Source organism: Canis lupus, chromosome 34 (genome assembly GCF_003254725.2).
Source record: "Canis lupus dingo isolate Sandy chromosome 34, ASM325472v2, whole genome shotgun sequence".
In the NCBI taxonomy this organism is placed as follows: Eukaryota; Metazoa; Chordata; class Mammalia; order Carnivora; family Canidae; genus Canis; species Canis lupus.
This window is the reverse complement of record NC_064276.1, coordinates 11,989,938-12,013,648: the sequence shown is the minus strand read 5'-3', so window position 1 is coordinate 12,013,648 and position 23,711 is coordinate 11,989,938. Positions and strand designations below refer to the sequence as shown.

At 46.9% G+C, this 23,711-nt stretch overlaps 1 protein-coding gene across 1 annotated transcript in view; it reads left to right on the top strand.

Moving 5' to 3' along the window:
- The window catches only part of PLEKHG4B (pleckstrin homology and RhoGEF domain containing G4B), a 76,159-nt gene that overhangs the window by 35,117 nt on the left and 17,331 nt on the right, over positions 1–23,711 (top strand). Inside the window, exons 3-7 of the mRNA XM_025451273.3 lie at positions 4,266–5,439; positions 9,447–9,638; positions 10,198–10,321; positions 14,217–14,310; positions 16,130–16,216. Of these exons, the coding sequence (XP_025307058.3) occupies positions 4,266–5,439; positions 9,447–9,638; positions 10,198–10,321; positions 14,217–14,310; positions 16,130–16,216 (1,671 nt within the window). The remainder of the gene's footprint in view (positions 1–4,265; positions 5,440–9,446; positions 9,639–10,197; positions 10,322–14,216; positions 14,311–16,129; positions 16,217–23,711) is intronic.

Genomic DNA, 23,711 nt, shown 5'->3' with positions numbered 1-23,711 from the left:
GTTGCTGGGTGGACACCCTGGGGTCAGCCCCAGGACCAGGGGTGTAGGACCTTGACAGTGAACAGTGAGGTGGGGTTCCATGGACACATGGTGGGGATGTGCATGGCAGCCGGCTGCAGGTTTTGTTGCCTAACAAGGATGGACAGGTATTTACATGGCCTTGTGCAGGGTGTCAGAGCCCAAAGACGGAGAGAAGGGCCCCCATGGTGACAGTGGTCCAAGAACAGCAGACACGGAAGCTTATCCCTCTGTGCCTAGTCAGGCCCAGGAAGGCTGTCTGTCCCCTTGCCCAGGACAAGTGGACAAGTTCTCCCTCTGACTTTTCCAAAGGACCATAAAATTTTGTCTTGTTTTCAGTTTTCCAAGTAGGGGAGTGAAGCTGAGCTTTTCGGAGTATTACAATACTGCTGTGATACATCTATTATGATTGAAAGCCTGCTGCTGATCTTGAGAAATTCAGGTTCCTGGACTGCTGTGTGGAAGCCCACGTAAGGAAGGGCACTGCACTTGTTTCTGGCAGCTCAACTGCAGCTCCTAAACAGTGAAGCCCGCCAACCTCTTCTTGAATAAACAAAACTTTGGCTCTGTCACTTCTTCCTTGAAACACTATAAATGTCTTGAGCACACTATTTAGGGAAGATGTTGAAATGAGATAAAGAATTACTCCTTGCAGGGGCGACCAAGTGGCTCAGTCAGTTAAATGTGTGACATTTCAGCTCAGGTCATGATCTCAGGGTCATGAGATAGAGCTCCTGCGTCAGCTCCACACTCAGCGTGGAAACTGCTGGAGATTCTCTCTCTCTCTCTCTCTCTCTCTCCACCCCCCCTCCTGCTCATGCATGTACACTCTATAAATAAATAAATAAATAAATAAATAAATAAATAAATAAATAAATATCTTTAAAAAAATATAGGGTACCTAGGTGGCTCGGTTGGTTAAGCTTTGGTTTCAGCTCAGGTTGTGATCTCAAGGTCAGAAGGTCAGTCTGTGCTCAGCGGAGTCTGCTTGTCCTTGTACCTCCCTGTGTGTACTCACACTCTCATGAACAAAATCTTTTAAAAATTTCACAGTAGCTTCCAAAGGAATAAAATATCTAGGTATAAATTTAAACAAAGAAGTGAACGGCTTGCATACTGAAAACTACAAAACATTGCTGAAAGAAAGAAAAGAAGAGCTAAGACCTGGAAAGACACTTGTGTTCATGGACTGGAAGATGTAATACTGTTAAGAAGGCAGTACTATCTAAAGTGATCTGAAGATTCAATGCAATCTCTATCAAAATCACAGCAATGTTTTTTGCAGAAAGAAAAACCTATCCTAAAATTCCTATGGAATCTCAAGAGAGTCCAAGTAGCCAAAAGAATCTTGAAGAACAAAGTTGGAAGACTCACATTTCCTGATTTCAAAACTCATTACAAAGCTATAGTAATGAAAACATTGTGGCACTGCCATAGGATAAACATATAGGCCAATGAAATGGAATAGAGAGCCCAGAAATAAACCCTTACATATATGGCCAAATGATGTCTGACAGGAGTGCCAAGACCATTCAGTGGGTATGGATCATCATTTCAACAAATGGTGGTGGAAAACTCCACATGCAAAGGAATGAGGTTGGATCTTACCTCACACCATACACAAAAATTCACTCAAAATGGATCAAAGACCTATGAGAAAGCACTAAAACTATAAAACTCTTAGAAGAAAACATAAGAAAAGCTTCATGACATTGGATTTGGCAGTGATTTCTTAGAAATGACTCAAAAGCACAGGCAGCAAAAATAACAAGAGTAAGTTGGATTTCATCAGAATTTAAAACTATGTTCTTAAAAGGCACCATCAACAGGTAAAAAGAACCCTCTGTCAATGGACAGAGATTCTGCTCAGACCTGGTCGGGGGTGGGATGGGGGGAACTAGAGGAGAGCTGTGGTCATCGGGTCTTTGAAAGGGAAATGGCACGAAGAGGGTGAGCCCCGGGATGAATGAAAGTAGACGATGGGACAGTGCATGCTGGGTGGATTAATCAAGGCTCTTTGGGCTGTAAGATGAATTTGCCTTGTGTCACTGGGAAGCCTAGAGGAGAAGAGCTTCAGACCCACCCCCAATAGGGGCTCAAATGTGTCCCTGGGGCTCTGTGTCTCCCCCTTGCTCTACTTGGCTCCACTGTGCAGACAGGCTGGGTGAAGGTGCAAATCCTCCCAATACATAAAGCCAGTGGAGAGAGGATTTCCTGTCTTCAACATCTTTATACAAGCCCAGGAAAGACCCTGATTGGGTGCCTCCATCCATTCAATCTGCTACAACAAAAACACCATACATTGGGTAGCTTATAAACATAGGAAGTTATTTCTCATTCTCCTGGAACCTGAGGAGTCCAGGGTCAAGGTGTCAGCAGGTTTTTTGTCCAGGACCAGCATCCTGGTTCAGAGATGACCAGCTGCTTTTGTTGTTATGGGCAAATTTCACATAATATGCATTTCCCTAATGATTGGTGAAGTTGAACATCTTTTCATTTGCTTACTGGCCATTTGTATATCTGTGAGGAAGGCCATGGAAAAGATACAATGACCCATTGACCTGTGAGCTGGATCCAGGCTCTTGGAAGCTCCTCACCCCTGTCCCCCATCCTTGGACATGGGTTCTGCTTGCCCTTCCCACTCCCAAGGACACAGCCTTGGGACACGGTATTGAAACTGCTGAATGGTATATGTGACTGAGCCTAGTTGAGGCCTTCAGGTAAACTTTCACAATTTCCAACTCAGATGTATGAAAACATTAAGTATTTTCTAGACCTTAGCTCTGAAGGAAACTAACATAAAATCTATGTGAAAGGCAACCTTCTGTAAGACCTCAAACTCTTAAGTTTCAAGGCAAGAAAATATACCACAAAAAAGTCAAGAAATTCAACTTGTATAAAATTTAAGCTTCCATAGAAAGGAAAGGAACATAACTAAGCTATACAGCAAGGAAACGAGGTCACATATAAGCAGCTGGTGGAAACAAAACACAGACAAACATTTGCTAATGGTGATCAAAAAAAAAAAAAAAAGATTGTCAGATTTTTTAAAGACCTCACAGCCCTAAGAAGGCAGAAACAAGGCCACCATTCATAAAAAGAATAAAAATAGAGAAATTGTACAGAAAAGAGACAAATGTCAAAAAGGGGGTTGGCTTGGCTATCACAGAAGCGTGACATAGAACAACACTCTTCCACAGTTTATGTGTTAGCTTAGAAAAACATTCCCCAGTGTAAAGCTTCTGGCTACTGAATCCTGGCCGAACTGTCACAGCGATGCATCGCTGCTGACATGCCCTCTGAGGCAGATCAGTCGTATTGCCAGGAATCAGGAAAGACAGTCTATGACCTTTTATCCTTAACCCTAATCCCTGAATGTTTCCTTAAACAATAATTTAAAGGAGAAATTTACTGTGTGTGATAGAAACAGACAGAAGCACTATAGATTCTGACCACAGGGGACAGGCAGGTCACCCCCGGACAGCAGCCAGGAGAGAGGAATAGGAAAGTGCCGACCCAACACCCAAGCTGTGTGGACATCGTTACTGCGGGTTCGAGAAGTTGCATCTTGCAGGGCTCAGGGAAGGAAAAGCCCCCAATCTACAAATGTATCAGAAGGAGGTTCTTTCTTTTTTCATTTCCTCTGTCATTATAATAACATTTGTGCCATAAGTCATTGCTGGAGTGGGGAGAAGCAATGTGTGTGGTAACTGAAGCGCGACGGTAGGACGTGGTTCCGTATGAGGACCTGCAGCTGGGGCTTCGGAGGTGTCGGGGGCCCAGCACTTGTTCCCCAAACTGCTAGATACTCTGGAGCCTGTGGCCGACGCTGCCTGTGTGGTAGCTGTCCTGTGGTCTAACCCAGGTTCTTCTCAAAGATGCGGGGGCAGCTCACCCACATGATCACAGCCGAGTTACAAACTTCAAATAAGCAGAAGGACCCCATGACATTGGGTGGGAGCCTGCAGCCGGCATCGTGCGTGTGCTGGCGGGTCCCAGCGTCCCCTTGGGGGATGGCCTGTGGGCACCTGGTGAAGCCGGAAGTGCCTTGGAGCTTCGACTGAGGGCTGGCGTGCAAGTGCAAGGTGGGACAGCCCCCGGGAGACGTGCCGCCCGAGCTGGGACTGTCTGGGCAGCCCCCGCGTGGCTTCCTCCGCCCTGTCCCGTCGCTAGCGCCCAGCACCCCGCACTTTCCCCAAGGAGCTGCCGCAGACATCTAACCCTCTTCCCTCCCTCTCTCGTCCCAGGCCAGGTACACAGGCCTCATCTTCGTGCACGAAGGCTGGCCGCTATGCGTCCACGAGAAGGTGGTGGTACAGCTGGCGTCCCTGCGCGGAGTCAGGCTCAGGCCCGGCGACTTCTACCTGCAGGTCACGTCGGTGGGGAAGCAGTCGGCCAGACTGGTTTTAAAATGTCTCTCCCAGCTTGGACGTGGCTCAGAAGAGGTCGCTGTCCCTGAGGCCATGTACAGCTGCGTCTTCACAGGGCAGTTCCTGGAATGGCTGAACGGGGAGCGGAACAGCGTCCCCTTGCAGAACTGCTTACTGACCTCAGGCTCTGCCGTCTTCCGCACCCCGTGGAGCAGTGTCACAGACCCCGTCTTTGTACCCACATTCACAACGGTCCTGCCCCACTGCCCCTATCCCAGGCCTGAGCAGTCATCGCTCAGAAGAGCCTCCAAAGCTCTGACTCCGGCAGCAGCTGTGGCCAACAACCGTCCCCGGGAGACCACCCCTCCCAGCCACACCCCGCCCCTGTCCCACTGCCGCAGGCATCCAGGGGGTGGCCAGCCCAGTCACCAACCTGCCCCAGGCGGCACTGGCTGGGGAAGCCCTAGGAGCACGTTTAGGAGCTCTGACGGAGGCCATGTCAGGGTGGGGCCCTCAGAGCCGGTCCCATGGGAAGGACCAAGAGGGATCCTGGACCCCACAAACAAAAGGGACGGCCCTCAGGCCCTCACTGTCTGTGAGGACACGGGCAGCCCAAGCTCCAGAAGGCAGTTGCCCAGGGACCCGGCCAGCACGGAGGTCAGACGTGGGTTCAGGAAGTCCTACATGGAGGCCCTGCGGAACCCCATGCCCCTGGGCTCCAGTTCTGAAGAGTCCCTTGGGGATGAGGCCTGCAGCACCCAGACCACGGGGGCCAGGGTAGTGTCCGGCTCAGCCCAGAAGGCAACGCCCAGTCCCTGGGGAGACTCCGTGGAGCTCCCAAGTCAGGAAAGACGTTCAGGAACCACAAGAAGCACCCTTCCCAGGAGGTCTCGGTCCTGGGACAGGTCCGTCAGGAGCTCACGAGGTGCCACTCGGCAGGCCTCCCGCCACTCAGTCAGCGCCAGGCTGGGAGGTCTCCTAGGAGGACGAGTTGAGGGCACCAGCAGTGCAGGCTCCAGCTGTCCGCCTTGCAGCACAGCCGAGAGTCCAGGTAACGCCCACCCCTGCCCCTTCCTGCCTCTTCCCCATCCTTCCCCTCAGTCTGTCTTCCTCGCTGCACTGTACCTTTCATCTGGTCGGTTGACCCAGGAGAAGCCTGTGTCCACATCCACATGGACAGGGCAGCTTGTCCCCTCCTGCTGACCATCCACAGCTGTGGAAATAATGTTCACATGTGCTCTATTCTTGCGGCTGCCACAACCAAGTACTGCAGATGGGGTGGGTTAGGACATTTACCTGTTGGTTCTGGGCTGGAAGTATGATAGCAAGGCATTGGCAGGGCTGTGCTCCCTTCAGAGGCCCTAGGGGAGGGTCCTTCCAATTGCAGGGCTCTCCCCACCCGCATCCAAACATCTTCTCCCCATATCTCTCTGTACCTCAACCCTTCCCCTCCTTTCTCTTACAAGGACAGCAGTCTTTGAATTCAGGGCCCATCACACACAGTTCATCATTCACATCTGCAAAGGCCCTTCCGAGTAAGGCGATGCTCACAGGTTCTGGGAGGAGACACATCCTTTTGGGGTCAGCACTCACAGCCCATGTAGTAGTCATACTCCTTTCCTGTGTATAAGTTAGATGCTATGTTCATGATCAATGACACTGGCTCCTGAGTCACACACCTCAAAGGCCTACAGAACGTGCTCAGCTGTCCCCGAACTATGAGATTCTCCCTATGTTGCTCTCAATGGACAACATGACTTGCAAGGAGAGTTTGCAGGGCATCAAGAATGAAAAGGAAGGAATGACAACCTACTCCTTAGGTCCAATATTCTCCTTGTTTGAATAAAGAAATGTTCTGTGATGAAGAAAAGCAGTGACTTTGGAGGAAGTAAAGAACAGGAGCCTTCGGAAGGAAGGGTTACCCCAGGCATCTGGTGCAGAGAACAAGCCGTGGCTTCTTTGCAGAGGCACACCTGGCCCACCCACCGGCCCACTGATGGACTCGCTCACACTCCTGGATGGGCCTGCTGCTTGCAAAATGAGGGTGTCTGCTCCTGTCTGAAATTCTAACGGGATTTATACAGCATGGTGCACACGTGGATAGTCCTGCATAAAGTTTCCCGATAAAATTATTGGCTTAAGGTCAGCACTTTGTTAAGAACACTGTACTGGCCCCTGTAATTCAGTTAAAATTAAAACAAAGCAATAACTCCCTGAACATTGTTTCCAGGACCTAAACTTTCCTGTTTGTATTGGGCAGAAAACACGGTCCCATGCACCCTGGATAATGCAGTGAAAACTCATGTCTGCAGCTCGTCTTGGCGAGGAGATGGCCTGTGTCTTCCAGCAAAACTCACTCTGAAGTGTAACCAAGTCCATGTCTCTCCGCAGAGAAATGCCAGCTGCACAGATGCCGTCTGTGCACACTTGGGTGGTGGCAGCACGGGACACAGACGTTTGACCACAACCAGGACACCTGGAGGCAGTGGGTTTCGTTCATATAAACCAGGTTTGGCAGCTCTGTGCATGTCGATCTCACCATCAGAGACTCAGTGTTCTCCATTAGTCGTTCCATCGGGGCCCCGGTGGGCTTTGCTGCCTCAGCTCCAGAGACTATACGTGAGTTAGCACTGTGGGCTGGTGCGGAGAAAAGTCTCGTCAACCCTCTCTGAAGTTGGGAGTTCCCTTCCTGAGAGTGCTCTTCCCTGTTCCCTCCTGCTGACTGTCCAGAGCCGTGGAAGAAGGAGGATCCTGTGGAGAAGAGGGTCGTGCTTACACCCACAAGAAGTTGGATGGGGCCCCAGAGGTCTGAGCAGAAGGGCCTCAATGACTGTTCACCCAGTGAGTGGCCAGTGGCTTGGTGATACTGGCATTCCCCTCTATCCTTGCTGCCTGGACACACACAGGCCCCTGGAGTGCAGTTTGTGCTGTGGCCCTAGGCCTCATGTCTTCATCAACACAGGAAAATGCCTCAGCTGGGATCCTGCTGAAACCTAAGTAGAAAAGTAACAATTAGTGTACTTGCTCTTCCACAGCACAGACATTGTTTCTCTGTTCCAGCTGCTGCTCCTCTGGTCCAGCTTCTCCTCATCTGTTCCAGCTATTCCTCCTGTTCCAGCTGCTGCTTCTGTTACATCTGGTTCTCTGTTCCAGCTACTCCTCGATATGCTTCTCTGTTCCAGCTTCTCTTCCCCTGTTTCAGCTACTCCTCCTCTGTTCCAGATACTCCTCCTCTGTTCTAGCTACTCCCCCTCTGTTCCATCTGCTGCTCCTCTGTTCTAGCTACTCTTCCTGTTCCAGCTGTTAGCAGCTTCTCTGTTCCAGCTGCTGCTTTTCTGTTCTACCTTGTTTTCCTCTGTTCCCATTTGCTCCAGGTCCTGAGACTTTGCTTTGTCTCTTATTTAAATATAAAATCAACCTAATTTCAAAACAGTAAATATAGCACTTCAGTTTATGTCAAGATATCATATTCAGTCAACCAGTAGCAACAGACCAACTGTTTCTTGATTAGCCGCGTGAGCGTACTGCTTTTATTCCTGGCCATTTTAATACTGTAGCCCCCAGGACTTTGGGCCTCTCCTTTCATTGCTCCACAGTCTGCAAGCTGAATTTAGGAAAAGCTTACATGAATGACCTCAACTAGGAAGACGTCTAATAAGAATAGTGCACATGCACAGGTTATCTGCTCCCCCATCCATGTGAAAAAGCTTGGGGTCAGGGTAGAATTAACACATTAGAATATGTGGGAACCCAAAGATTTTACCAATGATGGTGATACATTCTAGAAAATATGGGAACATACATGAAGAATTCACTCTCAAGGATAGTGTACAGTTGTAACCAATCAGCTAGTGGTGGGACAGACAAAAGATGGTCCAGCACACAGTGGGATGAGACCCAGGGGAGGAAGGACTCTCTGACCCAGGAAACGTCAGGGATGAACCTCAAAAGCAGTTGTGCTGTGTGAAAGTGGTTAGACACAGGAGACCCCATAATGACCCCATAATGTCTACTTGTATGAATGGTCCAGGACAGAAAGTACATGGGTGGTTGCCAGGGGTAGGAGTACGGATTCACAGTAAACGGGCATGAGATATCTTTCTGGAAGGATGGAAATGTTCTAAAACTGACCTATGGTGATGGTTGCAGCACTTGGTAAAGTTTCTAAAAGCCTCTTAATATACACTTAAAATGAGTTTTATTATGCATAAAATATACCTAATAAAGTTGGGCTTTTTAAATTATTTTTTAAAGTAGGCTTCCACAAAGTGTGGAGCCCAGCTTAGGGCTTGAACTCATGACCTTGAGATCAAGACCTGAACTAAGATCAAGAGTCAGATGCTTAGCTGACTGAGCCAGCCGGGTGCCTCAAACTTTCATACAAATATATAAAGAGTGCTGTGGGCTTCTCCAGTCCAGCTAGAATGAGAAAGCTGTTAACAGAGTTATAAGACATTAGCCCTGAAAGAAGTTTGGGAAGAGGCCAAGGGACAGGAAACCTAAGCCCAGATTGGTTTAGGGTGCCCCTCAGGGTCTTAGGTTCCAACTAGCTCTGGCCAAGATCATCCCTTCCCTCCCTGGGGTGACACAGGGGAGCATGGTCTCCCCCTTTGTGGGGTGATCCAGGAGAGCCCGGTCCCTCCTCCCTGGGTGACGCAGGAGGGGGAGGCACCCCAGCTACGATGCCGCCTGCCGTCAGGGTGCTCCCACCCCTTGTGGAAATATTTTTGTGACACTCTTTGGGAAATCTGTGTGAGAGAATAAATTAGGATGACGTTATTCAGTATAAAAGTCTCGTCCCCGAAGTGTGTTTAAGTAGTGAGCACTCTTGCTGCAACTGTAATGTTCCAATTTTATGTTTATTCATGCCCTACTGCTCAGGAACACACCTGTCCTGTAAGGTGTGCCACGCTGCTGTTCGCCACCAGAAATGAGACAAGTTCTCATGGGACCCCATATTTTGACACGATATTCTGCTTGTGTTTATGGCAAGCTGAGTAGCTGCCTTCAAACCAGAGAAACCCTTCATCTTTGACCAGGGGTCTTTCTGTCATCCAGCTGGGGTTGACGCAGACAGCAGCACCTTCCTCAAGCGTGATCCCAGCCAGGTTTCAGATGTGCTTGTGGATCCTGTGTGCCGCGAAGGAGGAGGACAGCTGCCTAGTACCGGAGCCGTGCCCAGCCAGGTTCCCAGGCAGCTGCTGGAAGTCAGCCAGGATCTCCTGCAGTCCGGGGTCATCACTCTCCCAGGTGAGCATGGCTGTGTTACTCAGTGCAGGTACAGCAAAACACCAGGCACTGGACACCTCCAGGGTGTCAGCAGACATGTATCTGGGCAGACATGTATCTGTGTTCTGGAAGCTGTTATCCCAGACCAAGGCACCTGCACAGTCGAGTTTCCTTGGGGGCCCCTTCCTCGTTCATAGTTGAAACATCTTTACTGTGTCCTCACATGGTGGAAGGAGCAAGGGAGCTCTCTGGGGTCTTTTTTGCAAGAGGCATGAGTCCCATCCGTGGGGCTCCACTCCTGTAACGTAAGTGCCACCCAAAGGCCCACCTGCTAGTATCATCCCACTGGGACTTAAGCTTCAACATAAGGATTCAGGGGGAACATGAACCTTCAGCCCAGAGCAGTGCCCATCGCCCTTTTATGTGAGCATAGCTGTCGCCTGCTTAGGTGAGTGGCAGGCCCTCCTCTCTTGGGAAATCTCACATCTCAGCCATTTGCAGACCTGAGCTCAGTGTCTCAAGCTTGAAGCCAGGTATGTCCTCATTAAGGCTGCCCTCTCACAATGCCCTCTTTCTTCAGGGACGCGAGATCACCAGGGGAGAGCAGTGGTGCAAGTCTGCACGAGGGGCCCGCTCTGGTCCAGCGCACACCCCTCCAGCGTCGAGCTGACCCGCCTGTTGCAATACCTCCACGGCATCCCCAGGTGGGATGGAGCCAGGCCCCCACCTTTCAGAGCTTTGGGGGTAACCCTGCACAAGCTTGTGTCCTCATGCAAGGGTCTCTGTGGAGCCTTGGGGGCCCCCTGGGACAGGGGCACCAGGCTCCCACCTGCCCCTCAGGCTTCTGCTAGCTGGCCCCACGTCCCACCTCGCTACTCTTCTCCAGGTCCCCCACGAATTCCTCTCCTGTCACCCTGACCTCTCCCCTGAATCAGAGCTCTGACATGCAGTCTAGCCCGAGTGTTGTGTTGCTCTGCATGGGTCAGTACTTGCTCCAAGCATTATGTGTGCACATGTCTTATACGCCACCTCTTTCTGGATAAAGACCTAGCAGATATGAACAGAAAATTTAGAATAAATGGGTCAAGAAATTTTACAAATGAGTACTATGGTACCCAGAATCAGCAAAGACTGATTCATGCTAAGTGAGAGCCTCACGCTCAGCTAGGCAATGCCGTGTGGCAGGAGGAAAGCATGCCAGCTCCTCAAGAGAGACTTGTCCTCCCTGGCATGGAATTCTAGGGAGCCATACCACTTGGATCCTGCATGATGACAATGGGTGACTTTCTCTGGAGCATGGCTTCAGATCTCTTCATGGACCAAGGACAGGGACAGGACAGTGGGAGTTAAGGATGGTTATAGTGTGTTATTTCATAACTACTTGATCCCATCAGATCCAAGCTTGCTTTAGTCAGCCCTTATGGCCATCAGAACAAGAGTCCCTGAGGTGCTGGGTGGAGGCAGCCATAGGGGAGGGAGTGTTGCCCAGCTGGCGAGCTCAGTTCCAACATCAGACAGCCCGGCTGGAAATCCCAGCTGTGCTCCTACTGGCCGGGTAGATGGCGCACCTCCATAGGCCTGTTTCCTCCCCATTGACCTGGGATGGTAGCTGCTGTCTCAAGGCTGTGTCAGAGAGATTAGAAATAATCTGTGTAAAGTACGTGGACTGAAGCCCAGAGCATCATCTTCATGATACAGCCCATGATGTGATCTGACTCCTTGACAGTGACAGGATGCGCATCGTGTGATGCGAGCCCGCGGGGGAACACAGTCCATGATGCCCATCACGTGACCTCAGGCTCGTTGTGGCGCATGAACTTTCTGCTGGAGTTTCTTCTGAAGTAGCAGAGGTAGATTCAGTGTGGGAACAACCCCTTTCCTAGAGGGAGGCTCCCAGTTATCTGAGGGCAGTGGTTTTACTGCCTTTGGTTGAGCCTGGGATTTCAAACTTATCTCCCAGCACAGATTTCAAAATATAAAGAAATATTCTGAAGAAAATACAGATTCATCCTCGCATTAGCTTATACTTTGTAAGCCTTAGGAAACACCAAAACGCTAAGATACTGGCTTTTTCTTTTATGGGAGCCTCCATAATTAACTCAGGGTGATAATGGAGAGCAATCCTGGTGGATGAGGACGATAGCCTACTCAGCCTGGTTTAGCCATCAGGCTGAACGCTGTTTTTCCATTCCACAGCAGAACACCAACTGTAGGGGTTAGGGTACCCACGGGGCGGGGGAGGGGGGGGAGGCAGGGCCATGATTTGACTCTGGATATGTAGCCCTCTGCCTTTTCCACAGAAAATTCAGACAGCCCCACTCCCCTCCCAGGGGAGGGGTCTTCACTAGCTCAGGAGGCTCCAGGGGGAAGCCTTTGGTGAGAACATCCCTAAAGCATTAGAGCAACTCATGGTGGAACCTCCTGATTTGGCTGATTATTTCCCCACAAGCATCGTAATTTTGTTAGTCTCCTGATTGACTGTTGCCCCTTAAGGACCTGAAATCCACCCCTACCTTGTGGGGTGTGCCACATGCCTTCAGCTGTGACAATGACATGCCCCAGGTGCCAGCATTCAGTACCAGGAATAGTGTCCAGCAGTGCCTGGTCGTTTTCTGCAGCTGTCTTACAGGGAGCCACGTGTTCCTTATAAATGGACTTCCATCAACTCTCAGACACACAGTCTTAAAATCAGAATGGATCTTGGCTGTCATCCACCCAGTCTCCTCTGTAATCCACCACATACACAGGAGAACAGGCTGTGGTTCCTCCCCTCAAAGGGACACACCTGTGAACCCCAATTGTTGCATCTCCTGGCATTGGACAAACCCACAGTGCCTGGAGGGAGCCACAGCCTTGGCCAGGGGTGGGGACTCCCAGATGTGCTCCGTGCCCTTGAGGACGGTGAGTGTTTGCAGGCAAGAAGGGAAGGACATTGTGAGCAGAAGGAAGAGCACATACAAAGGCGCAGAGCAGCCAGTCACTTTCTGAGTCAGGCGGCAAGTGTGAGGACTCCATGTGTACAGCGGGTGCCCGGGGCCTGAAGGCTACGCTGACTTCAGATGGAGAAGCCGTGTGGTGCAGGAGGAATGCCATGTGAGGCTTTTGCAGAAATGCAGGCCCAGGGTGTCTGGGGCAGGTCTGCACAGGGCCAGGGGCCCCAGGGGAGCCCAACTAGGTGAGCCAGCCAGCTCCACCCACCACCAGAAGCAGGCAGAGAGAAGCAAGTTCGGTCTGGGTGGCCTGGGGGCATTACTTCCCATCTTCTCCTGTCTAATCCTGTTCTAGTGTGAGCTCTGAGTCAGTGGATCCACCTCAGCCAGCCTAGGTGGAGGGTCCAGCAGGCCTCTGAGCCTGGGAAGCAGCTGTTTACTCTTCAGCCATCCCCTGCAGCAAAGCTGCCAAGTGGATGAGATTGGTGGAGGAGAACATGTGGGTCTTGAGCCCCGGTGTTATTTCCCATGCTGCACAAGCCAGTGTGGCAATGAGACCTAGTCCTACCTCTGAGGCCAGAAGCAGACCTTGAGACACAAATTCAGGGCCACGGCAGAGGAGATTGGGGTGAGGAGACATCAGGAGCGGGAGTGTTAGGAGAGATGCAGGACCTTCCGAGAAAGTGGAGTGTTGAGCCCAGCTCCTGAAGCACCACCCGGGACCACTCCCAGAGATGTGGACTCTGGCGCTTCAAGCCACGTGTGTCGCAAAGTGGCTTCCGTGGCAGAGGAGGTCTGGGCACAGAGCTGGCCAGCTGATGGAGGAAGTAAGATTTTCCCAGCCTCACCCTTCCTGCTTCCGGCTTTGACACCAGGACACCACTCCACCTTCAGTACGCTAGCTTCTCCAAGACACACACCCCTCAGAAGCATTCCTTAGCAGTCACACCCAAAACTGAACTCACCCAACTGTGAAGCACACTTGCCCTGGGGCCAGGATATGGCTTTGACGCGACACGTGGTTCTACCTGCTTTGTGTGCACGGGCGGTCAGCATGCCGGTGTAAGGCCAGCACGCACAATGTGGCTGAGGTAGAGTGGTAGTTAACCCCAGGAGGTTGGGTCAGATACATCACCTGGCCCTAGCCTGTTATTCTGTCCTACTTAGGACTAAAGCTTACAGTCACAATCATAGGAAGGGACAGAGCTTTCCAGCTTCCGAGGATGCTCAGCTGTCCTGCTGTAGCTCCAGAAGCGTAGTTGAGCCAGATGATGGGTCCGGAGCTTGGGTCTCGAGAAGAGCCAACCGCGTTGTGTTCTCGTGTGCTCTGAGTCGAATTCCACATCAGATACAGCCCCAGCAAGCAGACTAGCACAAGGAGGCTCCGGGACCTCTGCCCAGTGACAGGGCCGTGGGTGAGAGAAAGCAGCCCCGGCCAGCGCAGACAGGCAGCCAGCTCTGCTTGCCTGGAGAGGCCGTCAGGCAGGACTGACCCACACAATGAGCCCAGCAGCCCTGTCTGCACCCAGTAGGCAGCTTGATTCCTCAGGAAGCAAAAGGTTGATGTGTGTCAGAAACTTGTAGACCCAAGGCCATCTGGGTGAGGATGTCTCACCAGAGATGAAAGAGATTGTGCCTGCAGTGTTTAACGCTGTGTGTCTCTCCCCAGGAAGGAGGTGCGGGAGCTGGGGCTGGTCATCCTGGTGGATGCTCGCAAGGGTCCGGCTACTCCTGCACTCTCCCAGGCTCTGGCAGTGCTGCAGGTGAGTCAGGGTGACTCCTATCACTGGGGCGCCAAGCATTCAGTTGGGGCCACGAGGGGCTCCCTCATGGGCCAGGAGCAGCTGAGGGCAGCCATGCCTGCACTTGCCCCCAGCAGGAATCTCAGGATGAGGTGAGGGTCCCAAGTGTGGACATGGAAAGTAGCAGAAGAGCCCTGCTCCTGCACCCCTCAACAATGTTCTCCCCCACAGTCAGCCACAGTGGCCTGGAAGGAGCTTCCTGCCCATCTCCTAGGTCACTACTGCAGACCTTCAAGGCAGGGCCATCCAGGACCAGCCCATGTGGGCATGACTCCTGCCCCCCCAACAGCAGTCCCCATCTAGTGTCTGACCGAATCAGAGTGCAGGGTACACAGAGCACGTTCTCAGAACAGAGGCGTGCATGGTATGGAGAGGACGGCCCCGTACCTCTGGGCCAAGGTCAAGGGAGGTTGTTTGACAGGTGTGCGGTCACCCCAGGAAGACCTGATGGATTCTGGGTCATGAGTAACATCAAAAGGGAAATGGAGAGTCCTTGGAACAGGAGAAACGCCGCATCAGGATGTTCCAGGGACCCAGGGCCAGAGGGAGGCTGGAGAACACTGAGGCCTCCTCAGACGTGTGTCTGTGGGGGCCCGCATGTGCCAAGGGCTGTGATGGAGTCTGGGGTCCCACCTTGTCCCTCTGTTTGGTCTCTGCTGAAGGCACCAGGCACCATCACTCTTCTACCCAGATTCCTAGTTGAGGGATGCCAAATGGAAGTTCTTTGAAGGGAGGACTCAGAGGTGGAGGCTGGGGCACGTGGGGCTGCACTCAGTAACTGGACAGTAGAGTGTGAGGAAAGGACAGCGGAGCCCCCAGCAGGCCGGCTCTGCAAGGGGTGGCGGGGCTTGGGGAGGCCGAGGCAGCCAAGGTCAAGGAGCCTGGGGAGGGAGGGTGAGGCTCCTGTCAGGGGCATCAGGGCTGTAGAGGGCTCTCAGCAGAACTTGCTGGGACAAACAGGCCCTCAGCTGAAGGGATCCCAGTGCAGCAAGTTAGTGCCTCCAACAGGGACAGGCAGGTCTGACAGCCACAACTTGGTTTCCATGAAGCACTTCGGACACACACATGTCCCTTATTACATTTCCCCTGCTCTCGGCCACCAGCCGTTGAGCTCACAGGTCGGCAGCCAGGATGTCATCCAGTTCAATGCTCATATTCAGCTTCAGTTTTCAAATTCCTTTGAGATTCTGGTTTTTCTTAAGCATGTGCAGTTTTATCAACCAGCAAAGCCTGAGAAGTTGCTGGAAGTCTCCTGGGAAAGGAGGGGGATGGCTGTTTCTCAAACAGATTTGGAAGGAATTCTGTTCAAAGGAGGAACTGCAGGACGTCCTCTGAGTTCTGAGAATTTTCAGAAAGAAGATGTTCACTCTGAGGCCTGCTTGGAATGTGCACGTGGACAGGAGGATAAGGTGTGTCGGTGTTTCACACGCATGTTCCTCAGGAGCCAAGGTTTAACCTGCTCACCGCACACCAGTCAGCACAGCGCTGGAAACTGCAACTCAGGAGAACGTAGCACCTTCCTCAAGCGTGACAAAATTTAGAAACTCTATATTTAAAAGGGCGAATTTTATTATATGTAAATTATAACCAATAAACTTGATTACATTAAAATTTACAAGGGAAAATAATTTTCATTTAGAGCAAAGACAATTACATTTTATGCATTCTAGGTATTTGGGGAAAAAAGCAGAGCAGAAGTAGCACCTCAAAATTAGACAGTTCTATTAAGTCAATGAAGTTAAAAATTACAAAGCTAATCGGTATTTCTTTCTTATTTCAGAATACATCTCCTCCCATAATTCATAGTATTGTGCTGTTGGTGAATAAAGAATCAGCATTTAGGCCTGACAAGGATGGAACAATTGAGGTAATGGTGTTAGACCCTCAGCATTAGATATGATACTGAGTGATGCGTAAAATTAAATATTAAGATACATATATAAGATAAAACATATAGAAAATTCTATGTGAACTCTGGCTGCATCCATATAAGATCCTGAAAACCCATCACCAAATCCTTAAATTTTTGCAGAAGCCCTATAGAGCATAATATCAGAAAACTTTTAAAAATCTGATTTTTCTTCTCCAGCTCGTTTGTTTTCTCTCTTCTTGCTTCTGTTTTATCTAAAAACTCTTTATTTTGCCTTAATTCTTTTTTTTTAAATTTTTTATTGGTGTTCAATTTACTAACATACAGAATAACCCCCAGTGCCCGTCACCCATTCACTCCCACCCCCCGCCCTCCTCCCCTTCTACCACCCCTAGTTCGTTTCCCAGAGTTAGCAGTCTTTACGTTCTGTCTCCCTTTCGGATATTTCCCACACATTTCTTCTCCCTTCCCTTATATTCCCTTTCACTATTATTTATATTCCCCAAATGAATGAGAACATATAATGTTTGTCCTTCTCCGACTGACTTACTTCACTCAGCATAATACCCTCCAGTTCCATCCACGTTGAAGGAAATGGTGGGTATTTGTCATTTCTAATAGCTGAGTAATATTCCATTGTATACATAAACCACATCTTCTTTATCCATTCATCTTTCGATGGACACCGAGGCTCCTTCCACAGTTTGGCTATCATGGCCATTGCTGCTATAAACATCGGGGTGCAGGTGTCCCGGCGTTTCACTGCATCTGTATCTTTGGGGTAAATCCCCAATAGTGCAATTGCTGGGTCGTAGGGCAGGTCTATTTTTAACTCTTTGAGGAACCTCCACACAGTTTTCCAGAGTGGCTGCACCAGTTCACATTCCCACCAACAGTGTAAGAGGGTTCCCTTTTCTCCGCATCCCCTCCAACATTTGTTGTTTCCTGCCTTGTTAATTTGCCCCATTTTCACCGGTGTGAGGTGGTATCTCACTGTGGTTTTGATTTGTATTTCCCTGATGGCAAGTGATGCAGAGCATTTTCTCATATGCATGTTGGCCATGTCTATGTCTTCCTCTGAGATTTCTCTTCATGTCTTAATTCTTGAAGGATATTTTGCTAGATACAGATTTCTGCCTTACAGTAGATTTTTGTTTGTTTGCCCGACACTTTAAAGGTGTTCTCTTGTCTTCTGGCTTCCATAGCTTCTAATGAAAAGTTGTTTTGTAATTTAAATAATTGTTCATCTGTGGAAAATATCATTTTCCTTTGGTTACTTCCAAGATTTTCTCTTCTTTTCAGCAAATTGTCTATAATGTGACTAGGCATGGCTTTCGACATCTTTATCCTCTTAGGTTGGGCTAAGCTTGAATTTTTACATTTACGTCTACCAGCAAATTCAGGAAATTTTCATTCGTCATTTTTTGAAATTTTTTTTCTGCCTCATTCTCTCTTCTCATTCTACAATTACAATTATACACACTGATATTGCTCCATAGGTCTTTTTTTTTTGTTTTTCACTCTTTGTTGCATTTTTATTTTTTGCAATTTCAAGAAGTGACAGTCTAGAAGTTTTCTTTCTCTTTCTTTTCAAAAACAACTTTACTGACACATAATTCATATCCTATACAATTCATTTATCAAGCCAAATCAATGATTTTTAGTGTATGTGTGGAATTGTGCAACTGTCCCCACAGTCTAATTTTACTTATTTTTTTTTAAATTTCTGTTTAAATTCTAGTTAGTTAACATACAGTGCAATATTGGTTTCAGGAGTAGAATTTAGTGATTCATCACTTACACACAACACCCAGTGCTCATCATAACAAGTGCCCTCCTTCATGCCCTCCTTCATGCCCATCCCCCATCTGGCCGCTCCCCCACCTACCTGCCTCCATCAACCCTCAGTGTGTTCTCTGTTGTTAAGAGTCTCTTATGGGGACAACTGGGTGGCTCAGTGGTTGAGCGTGTGCCTTTGGTTCAGAGTGTGGTCCCAGGGTTCTGGGATCAAGTCCTGAATCGGGCTCTCTGCACGGAGCCTGCTTCTCCCTCTGCCTATGTCTCTGCCTTCTCTCTGTCTCTCTCATGAATAAATAAATTTTAAAAAACCTTTTAAAAAAAAAGAGCCTCGGGATGCCTGGGTGGCTCAGCAGTTTAGCGCCTGCCTTCTGCCCAGGGTGTGATCCTGGGGTCCTGGGATCGAGTCCCACATCAGGCTCCCTGCATGGAGCCTGCTTCTCACTCTGCCTATGTCTCTGCCTTTCTCTCTCTCTCTGTGTCTCTCATGAATAAATAAATACAATCTTTAAAAAATAATAAAAAATAAAAAAATTTTTAAAAAGAGCCTCTTCTGGTTTGGCTCTCTCTTCTCTCTTTTTCCCTCTTCTATGTTCATCTGTTTTGTTTCTTAAATTCCACATATAAGTGAAATCATGTGGTATTTGTCTTTCTCTGACTGATTTATTTTGCTGAGCATAATCCTCTTTAGCCCCATCGACATAATTGCAAATGACAAGGTTTTGTCCTGATGGCTAAGTAGTATTCTATTGTGCACATAGACCACATCTTCCTAATCCATTCATCAGTTCTTGGATATTTGGGCTCTCTCCATAGTTTGGCTACTGTAGATAATGCTGCTATAAACACCAGGGTGTAGGCATCCCTTTGAATTAGTATTTTTTTATCCTTCGGGTAAATACCCAATTGTGCAATTACTGGGTCATAGGGTAGCTCTATTTTTAACTTTTTGAGGAACCTCCATAGTATTTTCCAGAGTAGCTGCTCCAGCTTGCATTCCCACCCACAGTACACGAGGGCTCCCCTTTCTCATATCCTCACCAACACTTGTTTTTTCTTGTGTTACTGATCTTAGCCCTTCTAGCAGGTGTGAGGTGGGATCTCATTGTGGTTCTGGTCTGCATTTCCCTGATGATGAATGACGCTGAGCATCTTTTGTTCACGTGTCTGTTGGCCATCTGGATATCTTCTTTGTAGATATGTCTGTTCATGTCTTCTGCCCATTGTAATCAGATTATTTGTTTTTAGGGCGTTGAGCTGTATAACTTCTTTATGTATTTTGAGTACTAGCCCTTTGTTGCATATGACATTTGCAAGTATCTTCTCCCATTCTGCAGGTTACCTTTCAGTTTTGCTGATTGTTTCCTTTGCTGCACAGAAACTTCTTATTTTGATGGAGTCCCAATAGTTTATTTTTGGTTTTATTTCCCTTGCCTCAGCAAACACATCTAGAAACAGGTTGTTATGGTAGATGTCAGAGAAATTATAGCCTGTGCTCTTTTCTAGAATTTTTATGGTTTCAGGTCTCACATCTAGGTCTCTCATCCATTCTGAGTTTATTTTTGTGTATGGTGTAAGAAAGTGGTCCAGTTTCATTCTTTTGCATGTTGCTCTCCAGTTTTCCCAACACCAGTTGTTGAAGAGATGGTCTTTTTTCCATTGGATATTCTCTCCCACTTTGTTGAAGATTAGTTGAACTGATAGTTGAGGGTCCATTTCTGGGTTCTCTATTCTGGGTTCTCTATTCGTGTGTCCATTTTTGTGCCGATACCTATTTTGATCACTACAGCTTTGTAATATAATTTTTTAAAAATTTATTTATTTATTTATTTATTTATTTATTTATTTATTTATTTATTTATGATAGTCACACAGAGAGAGAGAGAGGCAGAGACACAGGCAGAGGGAGAAGCAGGCTCCATGCACCGGGAGCCCGACGTGGGATTCGATCCCGGGTCTCCAGGATCACGCCCTGGGCCAAAGGCAGGCGCCAAACCGCTGTGCCACCCAGGGATCCCGCTTTGTAATATAATTGAAGTCCAGAATTATGATGCCTCTACCTTTGCTTTTCTTTTTCAAGGTTGCTTTGGCCATTTGGGGTCTTTTGTGGTTCCATACAAATTTTACCATTGTTTGTTACAGCTCTGTGAAGAATACTTATGGTATTTTGATAGGAATGCATTAAATCTGTAGATAGCTTTGGGCAGTATAGATGTTTTAATGGTATTTGTTCTTCCAATCCATGAGCATGGAATGTCTTTCTATTTCTTTGGGTCCTCTTCAATTTTTTTCACCAGTGTTTTATAGTTTTCAGAGTATAGGTCTTTCACCTCTTTGGTTAAGTTTCTTTCTTTTTTAAAAAAAGATTATTTATTTATTCTTGAGAGGCACAGAGAGAGAGAGAGAGAGAGAGAGAGAGAGGCAGAGACACAGGCAGAGGGAGAAGCAGGCTCCACGCAGGGAGCCTGATGTGGGACTCCATTCTGGGTCTCTGGGATCATGCCCTGGACTGAAGGCGGTGCTAAATCACTGAGCCACCTGGGCTGCTCCCCAGTTAGGTTTATTTCTAAGTGTCTTATTATTTTCCTTAATTTTTCTTCTGCTGCTTCGTTATTGGTGTATAGAAATGCAACAGGATTTCCGTACATTGATTTTGTATGCTGTGACTTTACTGAGTTTCTGTATCAGTTCTAGCAGTTTTTTGGTGGAGTCTTTTGGGTTTTCTATATAGAGTATCATGTTGTTTGCAAATAGTGAGAGTTTGACTCCTTGCTTGCTGATTTACATGCTTTTTATTACTTTTTGTTGTCTGACTGCTGTGGCTAGGACTTCCAGTGCTATGTTAAACAACAGTGGTGAGACTGGACATCCCGATCCTGACTGTAGAGGAAAAGAGCTTATTTTTCCCCATTGAGGATGATGTTTGCTGTGGATTTTTCATAAATGGCCTTTATTATGTTGAGGTATGTTTTCTCTAAACACACTTTGTTGAGGGCTTTATTATGAATGGATGTTACTTCATCAAATGCTTTTTCTGTGTCTATTGAAAGGATCACATGGTTCTTATTCTTTCTCTCATTGATGTGGTATCCCATGCTGATTGGTTTGCAAATATTGAACCACCCTTTATACTGAATAAATAAATCCCACTTGATCATGGTAAATGATTTTTTAATGTATTGTTGGATTCAGTTTGCTAACATTTTGTTGAGAATTTTTGCATTCATGTTCATCAGGAATTTTGGCCTATAGTTCTCTTTCTTAGTGATGTCTTTGACTTTGGTAATACTGGCCTTATAAGATGGATTTGGAAGTTTTCCTTCCTTTTTCATTTTTCAAAATAGTTTGAAAATAATAGGTATTAACTCTTCTTGAAGTGTTTGGTAGAATTTGCCTGTGTAGCCATTTGGTCCTGGAATTTTGTTTGTTGGGAGATTTTTGTTACTGATTAAATTTCTTTGCTTGTTATGAGTCTGTTCAAATTTTCTGTTTCTTCCTGTTTCAGTTTTGATAGGTTTGATAGGTTTTTAGGAATTTATCCATTTCTTCTAGGTTGTTAATTTGTTGGCATATAGTTTTTCATAATATTCTCTTATAATTGTTTGTATTTCTATGAGGTTGTTATTATTTATCCTCTCTCATTTGTGCTTTTATTTTTGAGTTCTTTCTCTTGCTCTCTCTTTTCTTTTTTTTCTTTTTTTTGTGATAAGTCTGGCTAGGGATTTATCAATTTAATTGATTTTCTTGAAGAATCAGCTCCTGATTTCATTGACCTGTTTTACTGTTTGGTTTATTTCTATATCATTTATTTTTGCTCTAATATTATTTATTATTTCCCTTCTCTGCTGACTTCAGGCTTTAGTTGTCATTCCTTTTCTAGCTCCTTCAGGTGTAAGGTTAGATTGTGCATTTGAGATTTTTCTTGCTTCTTGAGGAAGACCCTGCATTGCTATGTACTTCATTCTTAGAAGTGCTTTGGCTGCATCCCAAAGGTTTTGGACCATCATGTTTTCATTCTCACTTGTTTCCATGTATGTTTTATTTCTTCTTTGATTTCCTGGTTTACTCATTCATTCTTTAGTAGCATGTTGTTTAACCTCCATGTATTTGTGGTCTTTCCAGATTTTTTCTTATGATTGACTTCAAGTTTCATAGTGCTGTGGTCTGAGAAAAACACATAATATGATCTTGATCTTTTTGTACCAGTTGATTCCTGATTTGTGACCCAGTATGTGATCTGTTCTGGAGAACGTTCCATGCACACTCTAGAAGAATGTGTATTCTGTTGCATTAGGATGGAATGTTCCTAATATATCCGTCAAGTCCATCTGGCTCAGTGTATCATTCAAAGCTCCTGTTTCCTTGTTGATCTTCTGCTGAGATGATCTGCCCATTGCTGTAGGTGGTTGGTAAAGTCCCCTACTGTTACTGGATTATTATCAATGAGTTCCTTTGTGTTTATTGTTAATTGTTGTATGTATTTGGGTGCTCCTAAGTTGGGAGTATAAATATTTACAATTGTAAATTGTAAATACAATATTTACAAGTATTCAACAATTCTTGTGAATTGTCCCCTTTATTATGATAGTACCCTTCTTCATCTCTTGTTACAGTTTTTGGTTTCAAATCTAGTTTTATATAAGTATGGCTCCTCTGGCTTTCTTTTGACATCCATCAGGTAAATGGTTCTCTCCCCCTCACTTTCAGTCTGCAGGTGTCTTTAGGTCTAAAATGAGTCTCTTGTGGGCAACATATAGATGGGTCTTGTTTTGTTGTTGTTGTTGTTGTTGTTGTTTATCCATTCTAATACCCTACATCTTTTGATTGGAGCATTTAGTCCATTTACATTCAGAGTGATTATTGATAGATATGAATTTAGTGCCACTGTATTACTTATAAAATCATTGTTTCTGGAGATTTTTCTCTTTCCCTTCTAGTTTTTGGTCCTTTCCACTCAAAGAATCCCCTTTAATATTTCTTGCAGGGCTGGCTTAGTAGTCATTAGTTCCTTTAGTTTTTGTTTGTCTGGGAAACACTTTATCTCTCTTTCTGTTCTGAATGACAGCCTTGGTATATAGAGTCTTCTTGGCTGCAGATTTTTCCCCTTAAGCCTGTTGAATATATCATGCCACTTTCCTCTGGCCTGCCAGGTTTCTTTGGAGACATCTGATGCTAACCTGATTTGTCTTCCCTTATAGGTTAGAGATTTCTTTTTTCTTGTTGCTTTCAGGATTTTTTCTTTTTCTTATGTCTTTAAGTTGCAAATTTTACTACAATATCTCTTGGTGTTGGCCAGTTTTTGTTGATTTTGATGGGAGTTTTTGTACCTTCTGGATTTGGATGACTATTTCCTTCTCCAGATAAGGGAAATTTTCACTTATAATTTGTTCAGATAAACATTCTGCCCCCTTTTCCCTCCCTTCCTCTGGACTCCTATTATATGAATGTTATTATACTTTATGGAGTCCCTGACTTCCCTAAGTCCACATTTGTGATCCAGTATCTTTCTTTCCCTCTTCTTTTCAGCTTCATTATTTTCCATAGTTTTATCTTCTGTGTCATTTATTCATTCCTCTGTTCTTCCATTCTTGTGGTCATTACATTTGGTTGGTTTTGCATCTAAGTTATATAATTTTTTATTTTAGCTGGAGTCATTTTTAGGTCTTTATCTTTGCAGTCAGGATTTGTCTGCTAT